General features: G+C 38.1%; 1 protein-coding gene and 1 pseudogene across 2 annotated transcripts in view; one reads left to right on the plus strand and one right to left on the minus strand.

Moving 5' to 3' along the window:
* Positions 1–325: 325 nt before the first annotated feature.
* Positions 326–22,165, plus strand: part of FAAH2 (fatty acid amide hydrolase 2) — a 115,710-nt gene continuing 93,870 nt past the window's right edge. The window contains exons 1-2 of one of the 2 annotated variants that reach the window (XM_031660767.1): positions 326–488; positions 2,652–2,769. In XM_031660767.1, the coding sequence (XP_031516627.1) occupies positions 382–488; positions 2,652–2,769 (225 nt within the window). In that variant the 5' untranslated portion in view covers positions 326–381. The remainder of the gene's footprint in view (positions 489–2,651; positions 2,770–22,165) is intronic. The other variant, XM_031660766.1, reaches the window with a different exon arrangement.
* Positions 18,577–21,590, minus strand: LOC101003282 (annotated as a pseudogene).

Consider the following 22,165-nt stretch of genomic DNA (forward strand, 5'->3'; position numbering starts at 1 on the left):
GTAGATTTGTTAATCTGTATTCTAACTCATCCTCATCCATATAGGCTCTACAGGCTGTTAGAACCATCGCAGAAAGAGATAATAGTCTAATAAGTAGGGACCATTTCTCCATCAGAGTAGCTCTGGTTTGGCTGTTTTATAATGAAGTTCTTCATTGTACTCTATTTGGAAAAAAAAATTCACTGCTTTTAAGAAAGCTAATAAAATTGTAAAACTACCACAATGAGATATAAGAAGACCTGAAAAGTTTTAACCAGGAGAAAAAATATTTAAGATAAACACCATAATGAAATACAACATGCAGAGATCATGTCTTATTTTGGGCAGCTAACCTGAGTGTCTAACCTTTCAGGTGTGGTTCCCAACAAAGGTCAGTTTCCCATGGCTGTGGGAGGCCAGGAGTTGTTTCAGTGCACTGGTCCGATGTGCCGCTATGCTGAAGACCTGGCCCCCATGTTGAAGGTCATGGCAGGACCTGGGATCAAAAGGTATGTTCATTTATTTTTATTTCCTCAGACTCTTATCCTGACATTCATTCTCTCTTTATTTATTAATGTTATAGAGGTAGACTTTCAGTCCTCAAGCAAATAATTATTGCAGATATTTATGAGAGAGCCTTTATATACTTAATAAGTGGATACCATGATTCACAAATTGGGAAGATGCCGTGTAAAAGTATTTTACTGAGAAAATACAAAGAGAGGCCTTATTTTGGGATGGAAATGGTGAATCTTTTTGTTGTTCATTTGTGAATTTGAGTATAAGGACTATGTGCACTTCAAGTTCAGCCTTTCTGATTCTTCTGCCATCTGTCACCATATACATACTTTCCAATCTCACCTAGGCATCAATGCTGCTTGGAAATCGGTTTCCATAGACAGCATTTTTTTTTTTTTTTTTTTTTTTACATTTTCTATAGCAGTGATTTCAAATTATTTCCATTTCCAGCAAACCTGTGATCTTCTCCTTTCCTTTACCCTCAAGTAAATACTCCCACATTTTATCTCATCAAAAAAAAAAAAATGCAATCTATATGTAACTTACTTCAGTTTCTTACCATCACATTTTTCTAGGTCTCCAACGTTCATTCTTTTCTCCTTTTAGAGTGGAGAAAATATCTTTCCATTTTGCTTTAGCATATAAGTAGTTTCAGTTATGCTCTTGATCTTATGTTCTCTTATTCTCTCAAGTCTTTGTTCCACTACTTATCTCACCTTAGTATGACTTTAACCTCTCTCTGTCTCTCTCTGTCTCTCTCTCTCTCTGTCTCTCTCTCTCTCTCTCTCTCTCTCACACACACACACACACACTTATGCACCCTTGTCATTATAATTAAACATCCTAAGTATCTCTCATCTTAAAATGAGACAAAATTTTTTTAGCCACTTATTCCCCTTAAGCCACTACTCTATGCTGCTTTTTGCCCCATTGCCAGAGCCTTTGTGTGAATTATTTATACTCATTGACTCTAAATTCTCACATTGCCATCTCATAAATGAATTCACTACAAACTGGTTTTTACCACCAAAATTATTCTTGCCAAGGTCCCTGATTTTTTTTTTTTTTTTGCATTTTTGCTAAGAATAATGACTGCTTCTCAATACTTACCATTCATTACCTCATTATAACTGGTGGCAGTATTGATATTACTCCATCATTATTGAAACAAACTCTGCCCTTGGCTCCTGTGATACAATCTTTTTTAAAATTATTGCTAATTTTTGTGGGTACATAGCAGGTATATATATTTATGGGCTACATGAGATATTTTGAAGCAGTCATGTAATGCATAATAATTGCTTCATGGAAAATGGGGTAGGTATTCATCCCCTTAAGCATTTATGCTTTGTGTTATGGACAGTCCACCCTTTTGATATTGCTCCTTTTCCTTTCATCTGCCTTACTGGCTTTTCCTTCCTTTGTTCATCTCTTATATATTGGTATTCTAGAAGGACCTGGTTTACTTCTCTGTCTTCTTTCTACTTACCCTCTCAGAATGACTCCATCTATCCTTGCCACTTCAACCATTTTCCATACACAGATGATGCTGAAATCTACCTCTTCAGCTCACTCTTTTCACTTAAGCTAGAGGACTGTCTATTTACTACTACAGGAAGACTGTCCATTTCAGATAACTGAAACTCAATATATCTAAAACTGATATTATTTTTCTTCCAACCTCCAGAAACCTGATCCACTACTTCAATTCTTGCCCAATCCCAGTGATTGGATGACCAAAATCAACCCAGTTGCTAAAGCCTCATATCCAATTTTTCTCAGTCATTACATCTAAGCAATGCTGAGTCATATTGAAACTACCTACTAATGATTTCTTACATCTTTATATATCTCTCCATCATCATGGTTACAGTTCTAGTTCAGGCTACAATCATTTCTACCATTAACTGCTACCAAAGCATTTTGATTTGTCACTATGTCTACAATTTTGATGCATTTCAAACCATTCTCTCCCCTGCAGCTCAAGTACATTTCTTAAATGCAAATCTAAATTCTAAAGGTATAACACTGTTTCTGGCACACAGTGCTCAGGGAAAAATACTTCATTAGAGCTGAAGCTCAGATGTCAGGATTGAACTAGTAAGGATATCTAAATAATTTGTTGACGTCAGTTTCCTTTTAATGCTCCACAGGTTAAAACTAGACACAAAGGTACATTTAAAAGACTTAAAATTTTACTGGATGGAACATGATGGAGGCTCATTTTTAATGTCCAAAGTGGAACAAGATCTCATTTTGGCTCAAAAAAAGGTAATTTTAAATAAAATTTGTTTAAGAATTATTTTTAGTCAAGGAGATGCTATTCTGAACCCTTTACTTCACTTTCTGCCAAATATTTCTGTGTTAGCATACGGAATTAAGGTTTTCAGAACTTATACTAAGCAATTTTGGGTGTAATTTTTCATGGTTATTTTAGATATTTTATTTTTTAGTAATGAAATGAGTACTTTGAAAATAAAGTATGATAAATCAAATAAATAAATTGCTCAGAGGTAACCGTTATTAATAATTTGGTATGTATCTATCCAGTGATTCTTCTATGCTCATGTGTAGATGTACATTTTAGGTAATTGAGACAACATTATATATGCAATCATTTTAGCCTGAGCTTTATTTTAAAATGCTTTTATAATCAGATGAAATAATAAAACAAATTTGTCTTTTTTTTTAAATTTATTTATTATTAGTATACTACTTTAAGTTGTAGGGTACATGTGCATAACATGCAGGTTTATTACATATATGTATACTTGTACCATGTTGGTCTGCTGCCCATCCAGCTCGTCATTTTACACATCAGGTATAACTCCCAATGCAATCCCTCCCCCTCCCCTCCCATGATAGGCCCGATTGTGCTTGATGTTCCCCTTCCTGAGTCAAGTGATCTCATTGTTCAGTTCCCACCTATGGTGAGAACATGCAGTGTTTGGTTTCTGTTCTTGTGATAGTTTGCTAAGAATGATGGTTTCCAGCTGCATCCATGTCCTACAAAGGGCCTTAAACTCATCCTTTTTATGGCTGCATAGTATTCCATGGTGTATATGTGCCACATTTTTCTTTTTTTTTTTTTTTTAATATATTTTTTTATTCATTTATTTATTTTATTTTTTATTTATTTTTTATTTTTTTGGGGGCAGTCTTTGCTCTGTTGCCAGGCTGGGTGCACTGGCACAATCTCGACTCATGCAACCCTCTACTTCCACCCGGGTTCAGCCGATTCTCCTGCCTCAGCCTCCTGAGTGGCTGAGTTCTAACAGTCTGAAAAGCCATGCCCAGCCCAATTTTGTGTTTTTTAGTGGGATGGGGTTTCTTTTCCATGATGGTGGGATGGATCTGGAATCTCTTGACCATGTGGAATCTGCCTCGGTATCTAGGCTACTTTGGGATTATAGGCATGAGGGATTGTATTTTATTTTATTTTATTTTATTTTTTTTTTTTTTTTTATTTTTTATTTTTTTTAAGTTGTTTGTTATTCATCACTTCAGTTCTTGATTACGTATTGCATAGCATTGCAGTTTTCCGATTCCACATCCATGTATGCGCCCGAAATTGCCATGTTGGTCTTGCTTTCCGCGCCCATCAGCTCGTCGTTTACATCGGGTATAACTCCCATTGCAATCCCTCCCCTCCCCCTCCCCATGATGGGCCCGATTGTGTGATCTTCCCCTTCCTGGAGTCAAGTGATCTCATTGTTCAGTTCCCACCTGTAATTTGAGAACATGCGATTGTTTGGTTTTCTGTTCTTGGGATGGTTTGCTAAGAATGATGGTTTCCAGCTGCATCCATGTCCCTACAAGGACGCAAACTCATCCTTTTATGGCTGCATAAAGTGATGCATGGTGTATATGTGCCACATTTTTCTTAATCCAATCTGTCACTGATGGACATTTGGGTTGATTCAAGTCTTTGCTATTGTGAATAGTGCTGCAATAAACGTCACGTGTGCATGTGTCTTTATAGCAGCATAATTTATAATCCTTTGGGTATATCCCCAGTAATGGGATGGCTAGGTCATATGTTTTTACATCTAGTTCTAGATCCTTGAGGAATCCACCATACTGTTTTTCCATAATGGTTGAACTAGTTTACAATCCCACCAACAGTGTAAAAGTGTTCCTATTTCTCCACATCCTCTCAGCACCTGTTGTTTTCCTGACTTTTGAATGATGTATTCTAACTGAATTTATTGAGATGGTATCTCATTGTGGTTTTGATTTGCATTTCTCTGATGGTGGTAGGTAATTGAGCATTTCCTTATGTCTGTTGTGTGAATGTCTTCTTTTGAGAAATGTCATTCATATCCTTTGCCCACTTTTGGATGGGGTTGTTTGTTTTTTTTTCTTATAAATTTGTTTGAGGTTCTTTGGCAGTTGCGGATATTAGCCCTTTGTCAGATGGTAGATTGCAAAAATTGTCTCTCCCCATTCTGCGGGTTGCTTATATTCACTCTGATGGTAGTTTCTTGCTTTTGCTGTGCAGAAGCTCTTTAGTTTAATTAGATCCCATTTCTCAATTTGCTTTGCTGCCGTTGCTTTTGGTGTTTTAGACATGAAGTCCTTGCCCATGCCTATGTCCTGAATGGTACTACCTAGGTTTCCCCTAGGATTTTTATGGTATTAGGTCTAACATTTAAGTCTCTAATCCATCTTGAATTAATTCATTATAAAGAGTAGCGAAAGGATCAGTTTCAGCTTTCTACTTATGGCTGTGAATTTTCCCAGCACCATTTTATTAAATGGGAATCCTTTTCCCCATTTCTTGTTTTCTCAGGTTTATCCAAGATCAGATGGCTTAGTGTGTGGTATTATTTCTGAGGACTCTCTTCTATTCCATTGGTCTATATCTCTGTTTGCATTTTCCAATTACCATGTTTTGGTTACTGTAGCCTTGTAGTATAGTTTGAAGTCAGGTGGCGTGATGCCTCAGCTTTGTTCTTTTGACTTAGGGTTTGTCTTGGAGATGCGGGCTCTTTTTGGTTCCATATGAACTTAAACGGTTTCCAATTCTGAAGAAACTCATTGGTAGCTTGATGGGGATGGCATTGAATCTATAAAATTACCTTGGGCAGTATGGCCATTTCGATATTGATTCTTCCTATCCATAGGCATGGTATGTTCTTCCATTTGTTTGTGTCCTCTTTTTATTTCACTGAGCAGTGGTTTGTAAGTTCTGTGAAGGTTCCTTTACATCCCTTGTAGAAGTTGGATTCTAGGTATTTTCCTCTTTGAAGCAATTGTGAATGGAAGTTCATTCATGATTTGGCTCTGTGTTTGTCTGTTATTGGTGTATAGAATGCTTTGTGATTTTGTGTACATTAATTTTGTATCCTGAGACTTTGCTGAAGTTGTAGCACATCAGCTAAGGAGATTTGGGGCTGAGACAATGCATGGGGTTTCTAAATATACAATCATGTCATCTACAAGAGAGGGACAGTTGACTTCTTCTTTCCTAACTGAATACCCCTGATTTCTTTCTCTTGCCTAATTACGCCTAGCCAGAACTTCCAACACTGGTGAATAGCAGTGGTGAGAGAGGGGCATCCCTGTCTTGTTGGGGTTTCAAAGGGAATTTTCCAGTTTTGCCCATTCAGTATGATGGCTGTGGGTTTGTCATAAATGGCTCTTATTATTTTGAGGTACGTTCCATCAATGCCATTTTATTGAGCGTTTTTAGCATGAAGGGCTGTTGAATTTTATCAAAAGCCTTTTTCTGCATCTATTGAGATAATCATGGTTCTTGTCTTTGGTTCTGTTTTATATGCTGGATTATGTTTTTTTTTGAGGCCAGAGGTCTCTCTCTGTCGCCCAGGCTGGGGGTGCGGTGGCGGATCTCAGCCGCTGCAAGCTCCGCCTCCTGGGTTGCGCCATTCTCCGGCCTCAGCCTCCCGGTAGCTGGGACTACAGAGCCCGCCACCTCGCCCGGCTACTTTTTGTATTTCTTAAGTAGAGGCGGGGTTTCGCGTGTTAGCCAGGATAGTCTCGATCTCTCCTGACCTCGTGATCCGCCCGTCTCGGCCTCCCAAGTGCTGGGATTACGGGCGAGCCGCAGCGCCCGAGCCTGGATTATGTTTATTGATTTCGCGAATGTTAGACCAGCCTTGCATCCCAGGGATGAAGCCCCACTTGATCATGGTGGATAAGCTTTTTGATGTGTTGTTGAATCCGGTTTGCCAGTATTTTATTGAGGATTTTTGCATCGATGTTCATCAGGGATATTGGTCTAAAATTCTCTTTTTGTTATGTCTCTGCCAGGCTTTGGTATCAGGATGATGTTGGCCTCATAAGGCGGAGTTAGGGAGGATTCCTCTTCTATTGATTGGAATAGTTTCAGAAGGAATGGTACCAACTCCTCCTTATACCTCTGAGGTAGAATTCAGCTGTGAATCCATCTGGTCTGGACTTTTTTTTTGGTTGTTAGGCTATTAGTGTGCCTCAATTTCCAGAGCCTACTATTGGTCTATTCAGGATTTCGCTTCTTCCTGGTTTAGTCTTGGAAGAGTGTAAGTGTCAGGAAATTATCCATTTCTTCCTGGTTTTCCAGTTTATTTCGCGTAGAGGTGTTTATAGTATTCTCTGATGGTGGTTGTATTTCTGTGGGGTCGGTGGTGATATTCCTTTATCATTTTTAATTCGTCGATTTGATTCTTCTCTCTTTTCTTCTTTATTAGTCTTGCTAGTGGTCTGTAATTTTGTTGATCTTTTTCAAAAATAGCTCCTGGATTCATTGATTTTTGGAGGGTTTTGTGTCTCTATCTCCTTCAGTTCTGCTCTGATCTTAGTTATCTCTTGCCTTCACACTGGGTTTTGGATAATGTTTGCTCTTGCTTCTCTAGTTCTTTTTAATTCTTGATGTTAGAGTGTCAATTTTTGATCTTTCCTGCTTTCTCTTGTGGGCATTTAGTGCTATAAATTTCCCTCTACACACTGCTTTAAACTGTCCCAGAGATTCTGGTATGTTGTATCTTTGTTCTCATTGGTTTCAAGAACATCTTTATTTCTGCCTTCATTTTGTTATGTACCCAGTAGTCATTCAGGGCAGGTTCAGTTTCCATGTAGTTGAGCGGTTTTGATTGGAGTTCCTTAGTCCTGAGTTCTAGTTTGAGTTGCACTGTGGTCTGAGGAGACAGTTTGTTATAATTTCTGTTCTTGTACATTTTGCTGAGGGTGCTTTACTTCCAATTATATGGTCAATTTTGGAGTAGAGGTACGATGTGGTGCTTTAAAGGAAAAGAATGTATATTCCTGTTGATTTGGGGTGGAGAGTTCTATATAGATGTCTAGTAGTCTGCTTGCTGCAGAGATGGAGTTCAATTCCTGGATATCCTTGTTAACTTTCTGTCTTGTTGATCTGTCTAATGTTGACAGTGGGTGTTGAGTCTCCCATTATTATTGTATGGGAGTCTAAGTCTCTTTGTAAGTCTCTAAGGACTTGCTTTATGAATCTAGGTTGCTCACTGTAGGTGCATATATATTATTTAGGATAGTTAAGCTCTTCCCTGTTGAATTGATCCCTTTACCATTATGTAATATGGCCTTCTTTGTCTCTTTTGATCTTTTGATGGTTTTAAAGTCTGTTTATCAGAGGACTAGTGAAATTTACCCAGCCCCTGCTTTTTTGATTCTCCATTTGGCGGTAAAGTCGCTCTCCATCCCTTTATTTTGAGGCCTATGTATGTCTCTGCGTGTGAGATGGGTCTCCCTGAATACAGCAGACAGTGGAGTCTTGACTCTTTATCAGTTTGCCAGTCTGTGTCTTTTTAATTGGAGCATTTGATCCATTTACCCAAGGTTAAGATTGTTATGTGTGAACTTGATCCTGCCATTATGAAGTATTAACTGGTTATTTTTGCTCGTTAGTTGATGCAGTTTCTTCCTAGCCTCGATGGTCTTTACATTTTTGGCATGTTTTGCGTGGCTGGTACCGGTTGTTCCTTTCCATGTTGAGTGCTTCCTTCAGGGTCTCTTGTAAGGCAGGCCTAGTGGTGACAAAATCTCTAAGCATTTGCTTATCTGTAAAGGATTTTATTTCTCCTTCACTTATGAAACTTAGTTTGGCTGGATATGAAATTCTGGGTTTTAAAATTCTTTTCTTTAAGAATGTTGAATATTGGCCCCCCACTCTCTTCTGGCTTGGAGGTTTCTGCCGAGATCTGCTGTGAGTCTGATGGGCTTCCCTTTGTGGGTAACCCGACCTTTCTCTCTGGCTGCCTTAAGATTTTTCCTTCATTTTCAACTTTTGGTGAATCTGGCAGTTATGTGTCTTGGAGTTGCTCTTCTCGAGGAGTATCTTTGTAGCGTTCTCTATATTTCCTGGATTTGAATGTTGGCCTGCCCTACTAGGTTGGGGAAGTTCTCCTGGATGATATCCTGAAGAGTGTTTTCCAACTTGGTTCCATTTTCCCCTCACTTTCAGGCACCCCAATCAGACGTAGATTTGGTCTTTTTACATAATCCATACTTCTTGCAGGCTTTGTTCATTTCTTTTTCTTCTTTTTTTCTTTGGGTTTCTCTTCTGCGGCTTCATTTCATTCATTTTGATCCTCAATGCAGCTGATACTCTTTCTTCCAGTTGATCGAGTCGGTTACTGAAGCGTGCATTTGTCCGTATTTCCACCGTGTCGCCGGAACTTTCATCTCTTTCATTTCGTTTATGACCTTCTCTGCATTATTTACTCCTAGCCGTCAGATTCTTCCACTTTTTTCCAAGATTTTTAGTTTCTTTGCGCTGGGTACGTAATTCCTCCTTTAGCTCTGAAATTTGATGGACTGAAGCCTTCTTCTCTCATCTAGAGTCAAAGTCATTCTCCGTCCAGCTTTGATCCGTTGCTGGCGATAGGCTGCGCTCCTTTGCCGGTGTGCTCTTATTTTTTGTGAATTTCCAGCTTTTGCCCTGCTTTTTCCCCACATCTTTGTGGTTTTATCTGCCTCTGTGGTCTTTGATGATGAGTGATGTACTGATGGGGTTTTTGGTGTAGAGTGTCCTTCCTGTTTGATAGTTTTCCTTCTAACAGTCCAGGACCCTCAGCTGTAGGTCTGTTGGAGATTGCTTGAGGTCCACTCCTGACCCTGTTTGCCTGGGTATCCAGCAGCAGAGGCTGCAAGAGAGATAGAATATTTCTGAACAGTGAGTGTACCTGTCTGATTCTTGCTTTGGGAGCTTCCTCTCAGGGGTGTACTCCCACCCTGTGAGGGTGTGGGGTGTCAGGCCTGCCCTAGTGGGGGATGTGTCTCTCCCAGTTAGGCTACTCGGTCAGGGACCCGCCAGGCGAGCAGTCTGTCCCTTCTCCAGATCTCAACCTCCCGTGTTGGGAGATCCACTGCTCCTCTTCAAAGCTGTCAGACAGGAGTCGTTTGTCTGCAGAGGTTTCTACTGCTTTGTTGTTGGTGTTATTTGTTGTTGTTGTTGGCTGTGCCCTGTCCCCAGAGGTGGAGCCTACAGAGACAGGCAGGTTTCCAGCAGGCTGCTGTGAGCTCCACCCAGTTGGAGCTTCCAGCAGCTTTGTTTACCTACTTAAGCCTCAGCAATGGTGGAAGCCCCTCCCCAGCCTGCGCTGCTGCCTTGCGGTAGATCACAGACTGCTGTGCTAGCAATGAGGGAGGCTCCGTGGGCGTGGGACCCTCCCGGCCAGGTGTGGGATATGATCTCCTGGTGTGCCTGTTTGCTTAAAGAAAGCGCAATATTGGGGTGGGAGTTACCCGATTTTCCGGGTGTTGTGTGTGTCTCAGTTCCCCTGTGGCTGGGAAAGGGTTTACGCTTCCCCTTAGGCTCCCGGGTGGTGATGCCTCTCCTGCTTCAGCTCTCGCTGGTCGGGCTGCAGCAGCTGACCAGCACCGATCGTCCCGCACTCCCCAGTGAGATGAACCCAGTACCTCAGTTGAAAATGCAGAAATCACCGGTCTTCTGTGTCGCTGGCGCTGGGAGTTGGAGACTGGAGCTGCTCCTATTCGGCCATCTTGCTCCGCCCTCCCAAATTTGTCTTTTTGAAAACAAAGGTTCATTTGGGAAAGAAGAATAATAAGGGGAACAGCTCTATCAAATTTTAAAAGTAATTTTTAAACTACCACTTAATAATAATACAGATTATTACTTGGAAGCAATGGAATTGTATATCTCAATCCTCAAGGGAATCAGTATAACAACTCACAGTAAGAATTAGGAAAGTGTTCTAGTGAAAGTCGAATAATCTCTAAATTAGAATCATCTAAATAGACCAAAAACCACTAGTCAATATTGTTTTGCAATACTTATGAATTATGAAACATATGTGTAAAAACTAGAAGAAACTTAAGTGTGGTGGAAGATGGCTTTTATATTCTGTCTTTGTTTTGTGCCACCATGAAAAAATGTCTGTGACTCGATAACTTACAAAGAACGAAAATTTATTTCTCACACATCTGAAGACAGGAAAGTCCAAGATCAAGGTGCTGGCAGGTTCAGTGTCTGGTGAGGGCCATCTTGCTGCATTCTCCAGAAGGGAGAAACATGGCAGAAGGGTGGAAGAGACAGCTGCTAAGGCTGCATGAAGCCTTTTAAGAAATGGCTGTAATTGCATTAACTAGGGGCAGCCCTCATGGCCTAATCACCTCTTAAGGGCCCCACCTCTTAATACTAACGCATTGGCAACACCTGAATTTTGGAGGCGATGCATTCAAACCATAGGTCAGGAGATCGAAGCCATCCTGACTAACACGGTGAAACCCCGTCTTTACTAAACAAAATACAAAATACCCTGGTGGCGGGTGCCTGTAGTCCCAGCTACTTGGGAGGCTGAGGCAGGAGAATGGTGTGAACCCAGGAGGCGGAGGTTGCAATGAGCTGAGATCGTGCCACTGTACTCCAGCCTGGGAGACAGAGCGAGACTCTGCAAAAAAAAAAAAAAAAAAGAAAAGAAACAAACAAACAAAAACAACAACAAAAAAAAAACAAAATGTAAACACAGCATATGTGAATACATTACTGTGTTACTAGATTTGAAAATCATGTTATAAAATTATGCATTTTTAAAAATCTATAGGTACAATGTAATTCATATAAAAACTCAGTGGATTTTTAAATTTCTTTTTGTAATGCTATAGTTTTTGATATTTTCATCATATATCTTATTTTAAGTTGAACTCATTTATTCTGTGAGTTTTTAAATAGCACTCTTTGCATTAGTATTAAAAGAGGAAAAGAGAAAAGTGAGATCTTCATAGGTTATAAACCCAGAAACAGAATTTCTTCCTATATTAACTTTTTACATGTATTAAGATAGCTTCACATATGGGAAATAATAATATCTAAAAGAGAGAAATCATAGAAAATACTGTCAATAAAAATGATAGAGGATTATTAACCTTATACAGGCTATAACCCATTATAAGAGAAATACCACCAGGGACACAGGAAAAGGAGAAAGGTAAATTATAAAAGAAGATATGTAAGTGAATAGTAAAAACACAAGAAATGTTAAGACTTACAAGTAATTAAAGGAGGAACTATAGAAAAATTAAGATACTATTCCTCGGTTGCTTGGGTTGATAAACCATAGAATGCTAGTGGCAAAGCAAATTGGTACTTTTCTGGGGAGCTGGAGGATAAATGCAAAATTATGAAGCCAGGTGCAGAAGGACAAAAGTAAGTGAATGGAAGTAAATTACTCGCATTGAACTTTTAGTCCATATAAGTTGCTCTCACAGTAGAATTACCTCACTTCCTGTTCTGTAACTTAAGCAAAAATGTTAATAACTTAATGTACAGACTCTTCATTACCAAATTCTCTAGCCAATTTAATATTCTGACCCCAAACCCTTCCCTTTACAATATTAAAATGATATTTTTGCTGGCCTGAAATTCATGTGTATGAAAAGCCAATTTTCCTAAATGGGGTTTTCACTTGTGATACTAACCAAGAGTGTCACTGTTACTGAAACTTTCTCTGCAGTCTCAGAAGTGACAATGTTGCAGACCTCATCACCTGTTGGCATCAAGTAGCAGGGAGAGCTATCATAGAATAGTTTAGTTTGAAATAATACTTTAAAATAGTCGCCTGCTAAAAAAAAGAGACAGATTGAAATACATGTGAATTCATTTAAGAGTTTCATTTCATATTGGATAATTTTAGAACAGGCTCTAGTGAAGGTTGGTGTATGGAATACAAGGATCTATAATACTGTTGTATGCTTTACCAGTTGATTCAATAAGATAAATTTTATAACCTCAATATTTTTCCAGAAACCATTTTATAAAATTCAGATGTCTATTTCTGATTAAAAATTAATTTTTGCCATACTATGTTCTTTTTTATATTATCTACATGAAATCCAGGGCAATCTCTTTAAAATATAAAATAAAGTAAGCATGCTAACCATCACCATTATTATTTATAGAAAGTATGCCAAAGAGAAATTAGAAATAAGAGGTGTGACTATGAAAAAAAGACAAATCAATAATTATTTATAGAATAAGATGTGAGTATATTCTTGTTAAATGCAAAGAGTGCTATTTAAAAACTCATAGAATAAATGAGTTCAACCTAAATTAGGATGTACAATGAAAATATCAAAAACCATAGCTAACATATCTATCAGCAATAACCAGATAAAAAGTAGAATGAGGAAAACAGAGAAGGCAAATAGAAAATCCTACAAAATGCCTACAGACTCTAAAAATAAGGATGTACAACCTACCAGAGAAAAATTACAGAACTTTACTAGGAGTCCTTAAATGAGTTTTGAATAAAAAGAGAAACTTAGTTTTATAGCTTGAGTTGTTGGTGGATAGATCCCATAGCCTATATAATCCGTGTCACTGGGATTACAATTATCATTCCTTTTTATAATGTTCCTAGTCACACTACAAAATTCCATCACAGCGATAAAGGCATTTCTGAAACACCAACAGGCCTGCTGTTCTGTAATCTGTCATTGAATAAATTAGTTTATGTCTCTTTGTTTCTGTATATTTTCTGAAAAGGAGGAAGTGGAGGAACATGAGAATGAGTGATGTGTGTATCTGAGGAGGGAGGAGATAAATAGAGAAAGACATTGTTACATCATTGGAGGTGGGGTAAGTATGTGTGCCACCTCCACCATTCCCAAGCTATTGTCAGAAAAACACCATGTTTTAGGACAGGATGGCTATATTTTATAGCAACTAAAATCAAATTAGCAATATTTATTATGGAAGTTGAGAAAATGATGTTAAGCTTCTTCCATCAGAATAAATAGCCAAGAAGAAACGAAAATTTTGATTCAGGAGAATAAAAATATTAAGGATTTAGTATTCCAGAATTTTAATATGGCATAATATATTTAAATATTTCTCTAAAGTTAGTAACTTTATATAGCAATTTGAACTTTGTCCAGTTTCAGGTTCAATATAAAGAGCGAGCTTTTTTGATTTTGTAGCAGAAACTCAATAGTTGTTAACTGATGTTGGTCTGTAATTATTTCTAAATCAGACTAAAAGGAAAGGAGTTATGGCATCACACTTTGTTGAGGATATTTTATAATCCAGGTCTTTTTATCATTTCTATATTTCCTAGCAACACCTTACTTTTACCTATTTTGTAGAAAAAGATACCAAGGCCTTGTGTGCTGTTGAATTTTTTTATTAGCAGATTTTATTTTTAGAACAGTTATATATTTACCAAAAGATTGAGCAGATAGTACAGAGAGTCCATGGGTAGCCCCTCTTTCTTTCACTAGTAGTGTACATATTTCATGACTGATGAAACAGTATTGATATATTATTGACTAAAGTCCACAGTTTACATTAGTGTTTCTATAGTACAGTTTTACAGCATTTGACAAATGCATAATGGCATGTAACTATCATTACAATATCATACAGATTTTTTTTTACCACTCAAAAAACTTCTGTGCATCACTTATTTATTCATACATTCTCCCCACTCCTACTGGAAACCACAGATTTTTTACTATATTTATGCTTTTGCCTTTCACCTAATATCATATATTTAGAATCTAAATTATGTAACCTTTTTATACTTGCTTCTTTCACATTGAAATATGCATTTAAGTTTCCTCCATGTCTTTTTGTGGCTTGCTAACTAATTTCTTTTTATCTCTGAATAATATTTCATTGTAAGGATGTACCACCATTTTTTACCCATTTACCTACTAAAGGACATCTTGGTTGTTTCAAAATATTGTAATCTTTGAACAAAAACTGTTATAATCATTTATGTGCACCTTTTCCATAGACATAAGTTTTCTATTCAATTAGGTAGTACCAAGGAACACAATATACTTTGCTTTGTGTTAGAAACCTTGAGATTGTCTTCCAAAGTGGCTTTATTATGGTACTTCAGAAAAGGAGAAGGAATTTCTTCTGCTTCTCTGGAGTACCCTAATATTAGTACCCTTACACACACACACACACACACACACACACACATATATATACACACACACACACATAATATATAATGACAAATATAAAGGAAAGTTTGTACCCTCTGACCAACATAGCTTTATTTCATCCCCTCACACCACCCCAATTCCTGGCAACTATCGTCCTACTCTCTACTTCTAAGAATTTGACTTTTTTAGATTACATAAATAAATGATATTATAAAACATTTGTTTTTCTGTATCTGGTTTATTTTGTTAACATAATGCCCTTCAGGTCCATCTATATTGTTGAAAATTGCAAAATTTTCTACATTTTTAAGGCTGAATAATATTTCTTTCTTTTTTGATATTTTATGGATTATTATTATTATTATTATTATACTTTAAGTTCTAGGGTACATGTGCATATCGTGCAGGTTCGTTACATATGTATACTTGTGCCATATTGGTGTGCTGCAACCATCAACTCGTCAGCACCCATCAACTCATCATTTACATCAGGTATAACTCCCAATGCAACCTCCCCCCTCCCCATGATAGACCCCGGTGTATGATGTTCCCCTTCCCGAGTCCAAGTGATCTCATTGTTCAGTTCCCACCTATGAGTGAGAACATGCAGTGTTTGGTTTTCTGTTCTTGCGATAGTTTGCTGAGAATCATGATTTCCAGCTGCATCCATGTCCCTACAAAGGACACAAACTCATCCTTTTTTATGGCTGCATAGTATTCCATGGTGTATATGTGCCACATTTTCTTAATCCAGTCTGTCACTGATGGACATTTGGGTTGATTCCAAGTCTTTGCTATTGTGAATAGTGCCGCAATAAACATACATGTGCATGTGTCTTTATAGCAGCAGGTCATGTATATAAAACATTTTCTTTATCTATCCATCAATGCACACTTAGGATGTTTTCATATCTTAGCAATTATAAATAATGATGCCGCAGAGAACATGGGATTGCAGATACTTCTTAGAGATACTGATTTGAATTACTTATATATTACTAGAAGTAGCACTGCTGGGTCATATGGTACTTCTATTTTTAATGTTTTGAATGGCTGTACAAATTTACATTTCTACCACAGTGTACAAAGGTTCCCTTTTCTCCCTGTCCTCACCAACACTTACCTTTAAAAAAAATAATAGCTATGCTATTGGGTGGGAGGTGACATCTCATCTTGGCTTTGATATGCATTCACCTGATGATTAGCATTGTTGATTTTTTTTTCATATACCTAGAGGCCAGTTGTATGTCTCTTTTGAAGAAATGTCTATTCAGGTTGTTTGCCAAGTTTTCAATTGAGTTATTTGTTTCTGATGAGTTCTATGAATTCCTTGTATATTTTAAACATCAATCCTATGTCAAATATATGTTTTATAAATATTTTATCCCATTCAGTAGGTTGCTTTTTTATTTTATATTCTTTTCTTTGTGTGAAAATGCTTTTTAGTTTGCTATAAACCAATTTGTTTATTTTTGCTTTGTTAGCCTGTGCTTTCAGACATATATGCAAAAACTCATTGCCAAGACTAATGTTACAGAGCTTTTTCTCTCTATTTTCCTCTAGGAATTTCACAGTCAAGTCTTACATTTATTGTACTTTATTTTTTATTATTTTAGATTGAAAGGGTACTTGTGCATGTTGTTAAATGGATATATTGTGTAATGGTGAAGTTTGGGCTTCTAGTGTACCCATTATGCAAACAGTGAACATTTTATCCCATAGGTAATTTTTCAGCCCTCATCTACCTCCCACCCTTCTATAGTTTTGAGTTGCCAGTGTCAATTATTTCTGCCTACTTGTCCATGTGTTTCCATTGTTTAGTTTCCACTTATAAGTGAGAAACAGACTTTCTGTTTCTGAGTTATTTAACTTAGGATAATGACCTCAAGCTAAATTCACGTGGCTGCAAATGTCATGCTTTCATTTTTTATGACTGTATAGTATTCTGTGGTGTTTATATATCACATTTCTTTATCCAGTCAACCATTGATAAAAATTTAGGTTTATTTGATGACTGCTATTGTAAATAGTGTTGCAATAAACACAACACACAAGTTTAGTTGTCTTTTTGATATAATGATTTCTTTTCTTTTGATTAGTCAGGGGTGGAAATACTATGCTGAATGATAGTTTTATTTTGGTTCTTTGCGAAACCTCCATACTGTTTTCCATAGAAATTTTACTACTTTACAATATGCCAACAGTGTGTAAGCATTCTTTTTTCTCTGCATTCTCACCAACAACTGTTATTTTTTACCTTAAAAAATAGCCATTCCAACTGGTGTAAGATGGTATCTCATTGTGGTTTTAATTTAAATTTCTCTGATGACTAGTGATGTTGAGCACCTTTTCATAAGTTTTTTTGTAGCCAATTGCATGTCTTTTAAGAAATGTCTGTTCATGTTTTTTGCTCACTTTTTAATTTTTTTTTCTTGTTGATTTGTTTTTTTTTTTTTCTTGTAGACTGTGGATATTAGACCATTTTCAGAGGCATAATTTGCAAATATTTCCTTCTCATCTGTAGTTTGTCTTTTTGCTCTGTTGATTATTTCCTTTGCTGTACAGAAGCTTTTTTGTTTATGTTCCATTTGTGTACTTTTGTTTTTGTTGCATTTGCTTTTGAAGTCTTAGTCATAAATTCTTTCCCTCAATGTCAGAAGAGTTTTTTGTATAGTTTTTGTTAGGATTTTTCTTGTTTGACGTCTTACATTTAAGTCATAAATAAAACTTGAGATCATTTTTGTATATGGTGAGAGAGAGGGGTCCAGTTTCATTATTCTGAATATGGCTAGCCAATTTTGCCAGAACTCTTTATTGCTACTCAATAAAGCAATATTTCATGTCCTTTCTTCACTGTTTATTTTTGTCAACTTTGTCAAAGTTCAGTTTTTTACAGGTATGTGGCTTTATTTCTTGGTTCTCTGTTTGGTTCCATTCCATGTCTCCATTTTTTTTTTAACCATTACCATACTGTTTTCATTACTATAGCTTTTTAGTATATTTTGAAGTCAGATAATGTGGGTCTCTTACTTTTTGCTTTTTATGCAAAATTTATTTGGCTCTTCAGGCTCTTTTTTTGTTATATATGTATTCTGGAATTTTTTTCTAACCCTGTGAAAAATTATGTTTGTAATGATAGGAATTATGTTTAGTCTTTAGATTGCTCTTGGTAATATGGTCATTTTAACTAGTGATACTTCCAGTCCATGAGCATAAGATCTTTTTCTGTTTCTGTCATCTATGATTTATTCTATCAATGTTTTGTATTTCTCCTTATAGTTATCTTTAACCTCCTTGGTTAAACATATTCCTAGTATTTTATTTTTGTAAATGGCTAGTGTAAATGGGATGGAATATTTATTTGTTTCTTAGCTTTAATGTTATTGGTGTATCGAAATGCTATTGACTTTATTTACATTGATTCGATATCCTGAAACTTTACTAAAATTGTTTATCAAGTATATGAATTTTATGTAACGTCTAGGTTTTCTAGATATGTCATCAGCAAGCAGAGATAACATGACTCCTTCTTTTTAAATTTGGATCCCTTTCCTCTGGGTAAAACTGCCAGTAATATGTTGAATAGGACTGGTCAGAGTGGAGATCTTTGTCTTTGTTCAGTCCTTTATTTATTTATTTTTTTGGCAAAACTATTTCCTTTTATTCTGTGGAACATCACTAAAGTAAATAGACATGTGCATGATTTATGTTATTTGTACATGATGAGAATTAAGGCTGAAAATGACATCTGGGGAACCTCCTACTATTAGTTTCTTATCTTCTGGGCAGGGACTGACTCTTGGCTCCCTTATACTTCCTAATTCCCAGTGGGCCTGAATAGACACTGGCCAAACTTTCAAAGTAGCTTCTTGAAGATGGATGATGATCGGTTTAGAATAATCCATTCACCTGTTCTGTTTCAGGGTCCAAATCAGTACAATAAAAACAGGGCCGAGTGGGGAGTCCATTGTGCTCACTGCTTCTACTAAAGGGTACAGAAAACCAGCCCCGATGCTGGCATTGATGTCGCAAATGGGCAGAACAAATCCTGTAGGAATACCTTTTTGCTCTGGGTTGTGAGACAAGGACGAATGTGTTTTGGCTATGCAGATGGTGAGATTCCCAAACCCCTGCTTTGTGTAGACTTCAGCTTTGTGTTGAGCTTTGGGGAGTAATTCAATGTCGTCTACTCCATCGATCTTCTGTGCAGTGATTCTGATTTTATCCTCAACTGGGAGTTTGAGGTCATAAAGGAGTTGGAAACTGCTGGGTGCTTGTGCTGCTCTCTAGATGGCCTGAGCCAGGGCTAAGGCACCTTTGCCCCCTTCTGCCCAGTGAGTGCACTTCACGGCATCAAAAGCCCCATGTTCTCTGGAAAGGTGGCTGAGGAGGTCTAGCTCAGTCTCTGTATCCATCTTGAATGCATTCACGGCCACTACTACTGGAATTCCAAACATTCTGCCATTTTCAATTTGTTTCTTCAAGTTACTGAAGCCTTTTTCAACCAGCTCTAGGTTCTCCTCTATGTAAGCCTTGGGAAGAGGCATTTCAGCAGTGACCACAGGGCCGCCCCCTGCATCTTGAGAGCACTGACAGTGTCAACAAGCACCACCACGTGAGGGTGGAGGCCGGAATACTGGGATTTGATGTTAAAAAATTTTTCCATTCCAATGTCTGCTCCAAATCCCACTTCCGTCACTGCAAACCCTTCTGGGCCAACAAGCTTGAGTGCGATCGGTCTGCAATGATCGGGGAATTGCCATGTGCGATGTTGGCAAATGGGCCGGCATGGACAAACGGCACTGGAGTGCCCTCCAATGTCTGCATGAGATTGGGCTTGATTGCGTCCTTCATAAGCACTATCAATGCACCACCCACCCCCAGATCTTCAGCGCGGATGGGCTCTCCTTTCTTACTGGATGCCACCACCATTTTGCCCAGTCTCTCTCTCATATCTTCTAGAGAAGTGGTGAGAGCCAGGACAGCCATAATTTCACTGGCCACAGAGATATCAAACTGGGCCGTCCTTATGTGACCTTTCTTTGTTGGAGCCTGTCCAATCATGATCTTCCTCAGGAATCTATCATTGGTATCCAACACTCTTTGCCAAGTTTTGATTTCTGGATCAATGTCCAATCTTACAAATCTGTTTATCTCTTCATCTGTCAGTGTGGTAGGGTCAGTCTTTTCAATGCCTAGTCTATTTAACCTTCGGATGTGGATATCAGAGAACTTTCTCACTCCATTTACTGATAGCACCAAACGATTAAAGAGAGCCTTGTCTGTCTGGGGCAGTTCATGAAATATCTGAGCATCAATGGCCGCAGCAATGAGGTTATTAGCTACAGTGATGGCATGGATGTCACCTGTGAGGTGGAGATTAAACTCTTCCATAGGAATGATCTGGGAGTAGCCACCTCCTGCGGCACCACCTTTTAATCCAAAGATGGGGCCCTGAGAAGGCTGTCGCACACACAAAAATGTTCTGGTAGATATGGGCAAAAAGGGCTTGCAGCAGCCCGATTGTAGTCGTGCTTTTCCCTTCTCCCGGAGTGTTGGGGTTATTCCAGTCACCACCCGGTATTTCCCATCAGGCTGGTGCTTCAGGTGTTCTAGTGCTGACAGCAGAACTTTGGCCTTTGTTTCACCATATAATTCTACCTCTTCAGACAGCAGACCAATTTCTTGAGCCAGCTTACCAATGGGCTGCAGTTTACAAGATCGTGATATATCAATATCACTTGGAACAGGTGTCTTGAAGTTAAGGTTGTTATACTGATTCATCCACTTTCCTGGCTTAAATTTCTCCAGGAAACACTTGGTACTCTCTACTGTGCTCTGTATGAGCATTGCAACCATCATGGGCCTTAAGCTACCAGGAACAGGCTCCGTCGTATGCCACATCAACCACAACTTTTCTCCCATTTGTTTTTTTTTTTTTTTTATCATGTGGGACATAGTTGATTCTACAGTGGATGACTATTGCCCCAGGTTTGATCCATTCTCCTTTAACCATTTCAGGCCAACCAGTTGCAACCACCAGTATGTCACCTTTATTTACTTCCTCATCCAGATTGGCAGTCTTGGGGCGGCAGGTGGTCACTGTGGCATTGTTCCACAGAAGCAAGTCATTCATCGGGGCCCCGACTATTTTACTGTGCCCAATCACCACAGCATGCCTTCTGGCAATCTGCACCCCTGCCTCTTTGATGAGTTCCAAGCATCCTTTAGGCATACAAGGCAAACAGTCATTTAGGTCACCTCTAGCAAGTTTCCCAGCACTGATGCTAGTCAATCCATCCACATCCATTTCAGGTGCAATAGCATTGATCAGTCTTTTCAGTGTTAATGGAATTCTCTGAATCTAGAGGTAGCTGCACTATGAACCCGTGTATAGTAGTCTTCATTCAAAGATATAATATACTTGATCACCTCAGATTCTGTGGTTGTTCTTGGTAACTTAATGTCGGTGGCTTTCATCCCAATCTCTTCAGCAGCCTTCAGCTTCACATTATGTAAAGATTGGAATCATCTCTGTTGCCAACCTGTAATATTGCCAGGTCTGGTGTGAAACCAGGTACTTGCTCCTTCAACTGAATGACTTGATTCTTCAGTCTTGCCCTTATTTGCGCGGAGACCTCCTTCCCGTTCAGGATTTCTGCTGGCGCCATGGCCTTTCTTAGCTTGCCCATGATGGACACCACCAATATCCTGTTCAGTTCTTAGGAGGAATGCTTTAACCTTATCCTCATTCAGTATGATGTTGGCTATGGATTTGTCATAGATGGCTTTTATTAATTTGAGGTATGTATTTTCAATGCCCAGTTGGTTGTGAAGAAATGTTGGATTTTATCAAGTCGTTTTTCTTCATCAATTGAGATGATCATATAGTGTTTGTTTTTAATTCTGTTTATGTGGTTAATTACATTATTGATTTGCATATGTTGAGCCATCCTTGAATCTCTTGGATCAAACCCACATGGCTTGATGTACTGTTTGTTTTAATTTGCTAGTATTTTATTGTGGATTTATGCAGCAATATGCACCAGGTATATTAGCTTGTAGGGTTTTTTAAAAAAATTATTTCCTTGTGTAATATTTGTATCAGGTGATACTGCTTTCATAGAATGAGTTAGAGAAGAATAGTTCTTCCTTGATTTTTTTGGCATAGTTTAAGCAAGATTGGAACAAGTTCTTCTTTGTATGTCTGGTAAAATCCAGCTGTGAATCAATTTGGTCCTGGGCCATTTTTGTTGGATATTTTATATTACGGATTCAA

The sequence above is a fragment of the Papio anubis genome, chromosome X (assembly GCF_008728515.1).
Source record: "Papio anubis isolate 15944 chromosome X, Panubis1.0, whole genome shotgun sequence".
Lineage (NCBI taxonomy): Eukaryota > Metazoa > Chordata > Mammalia > Primates > Cercopithecidae > Papio > Papio anubis.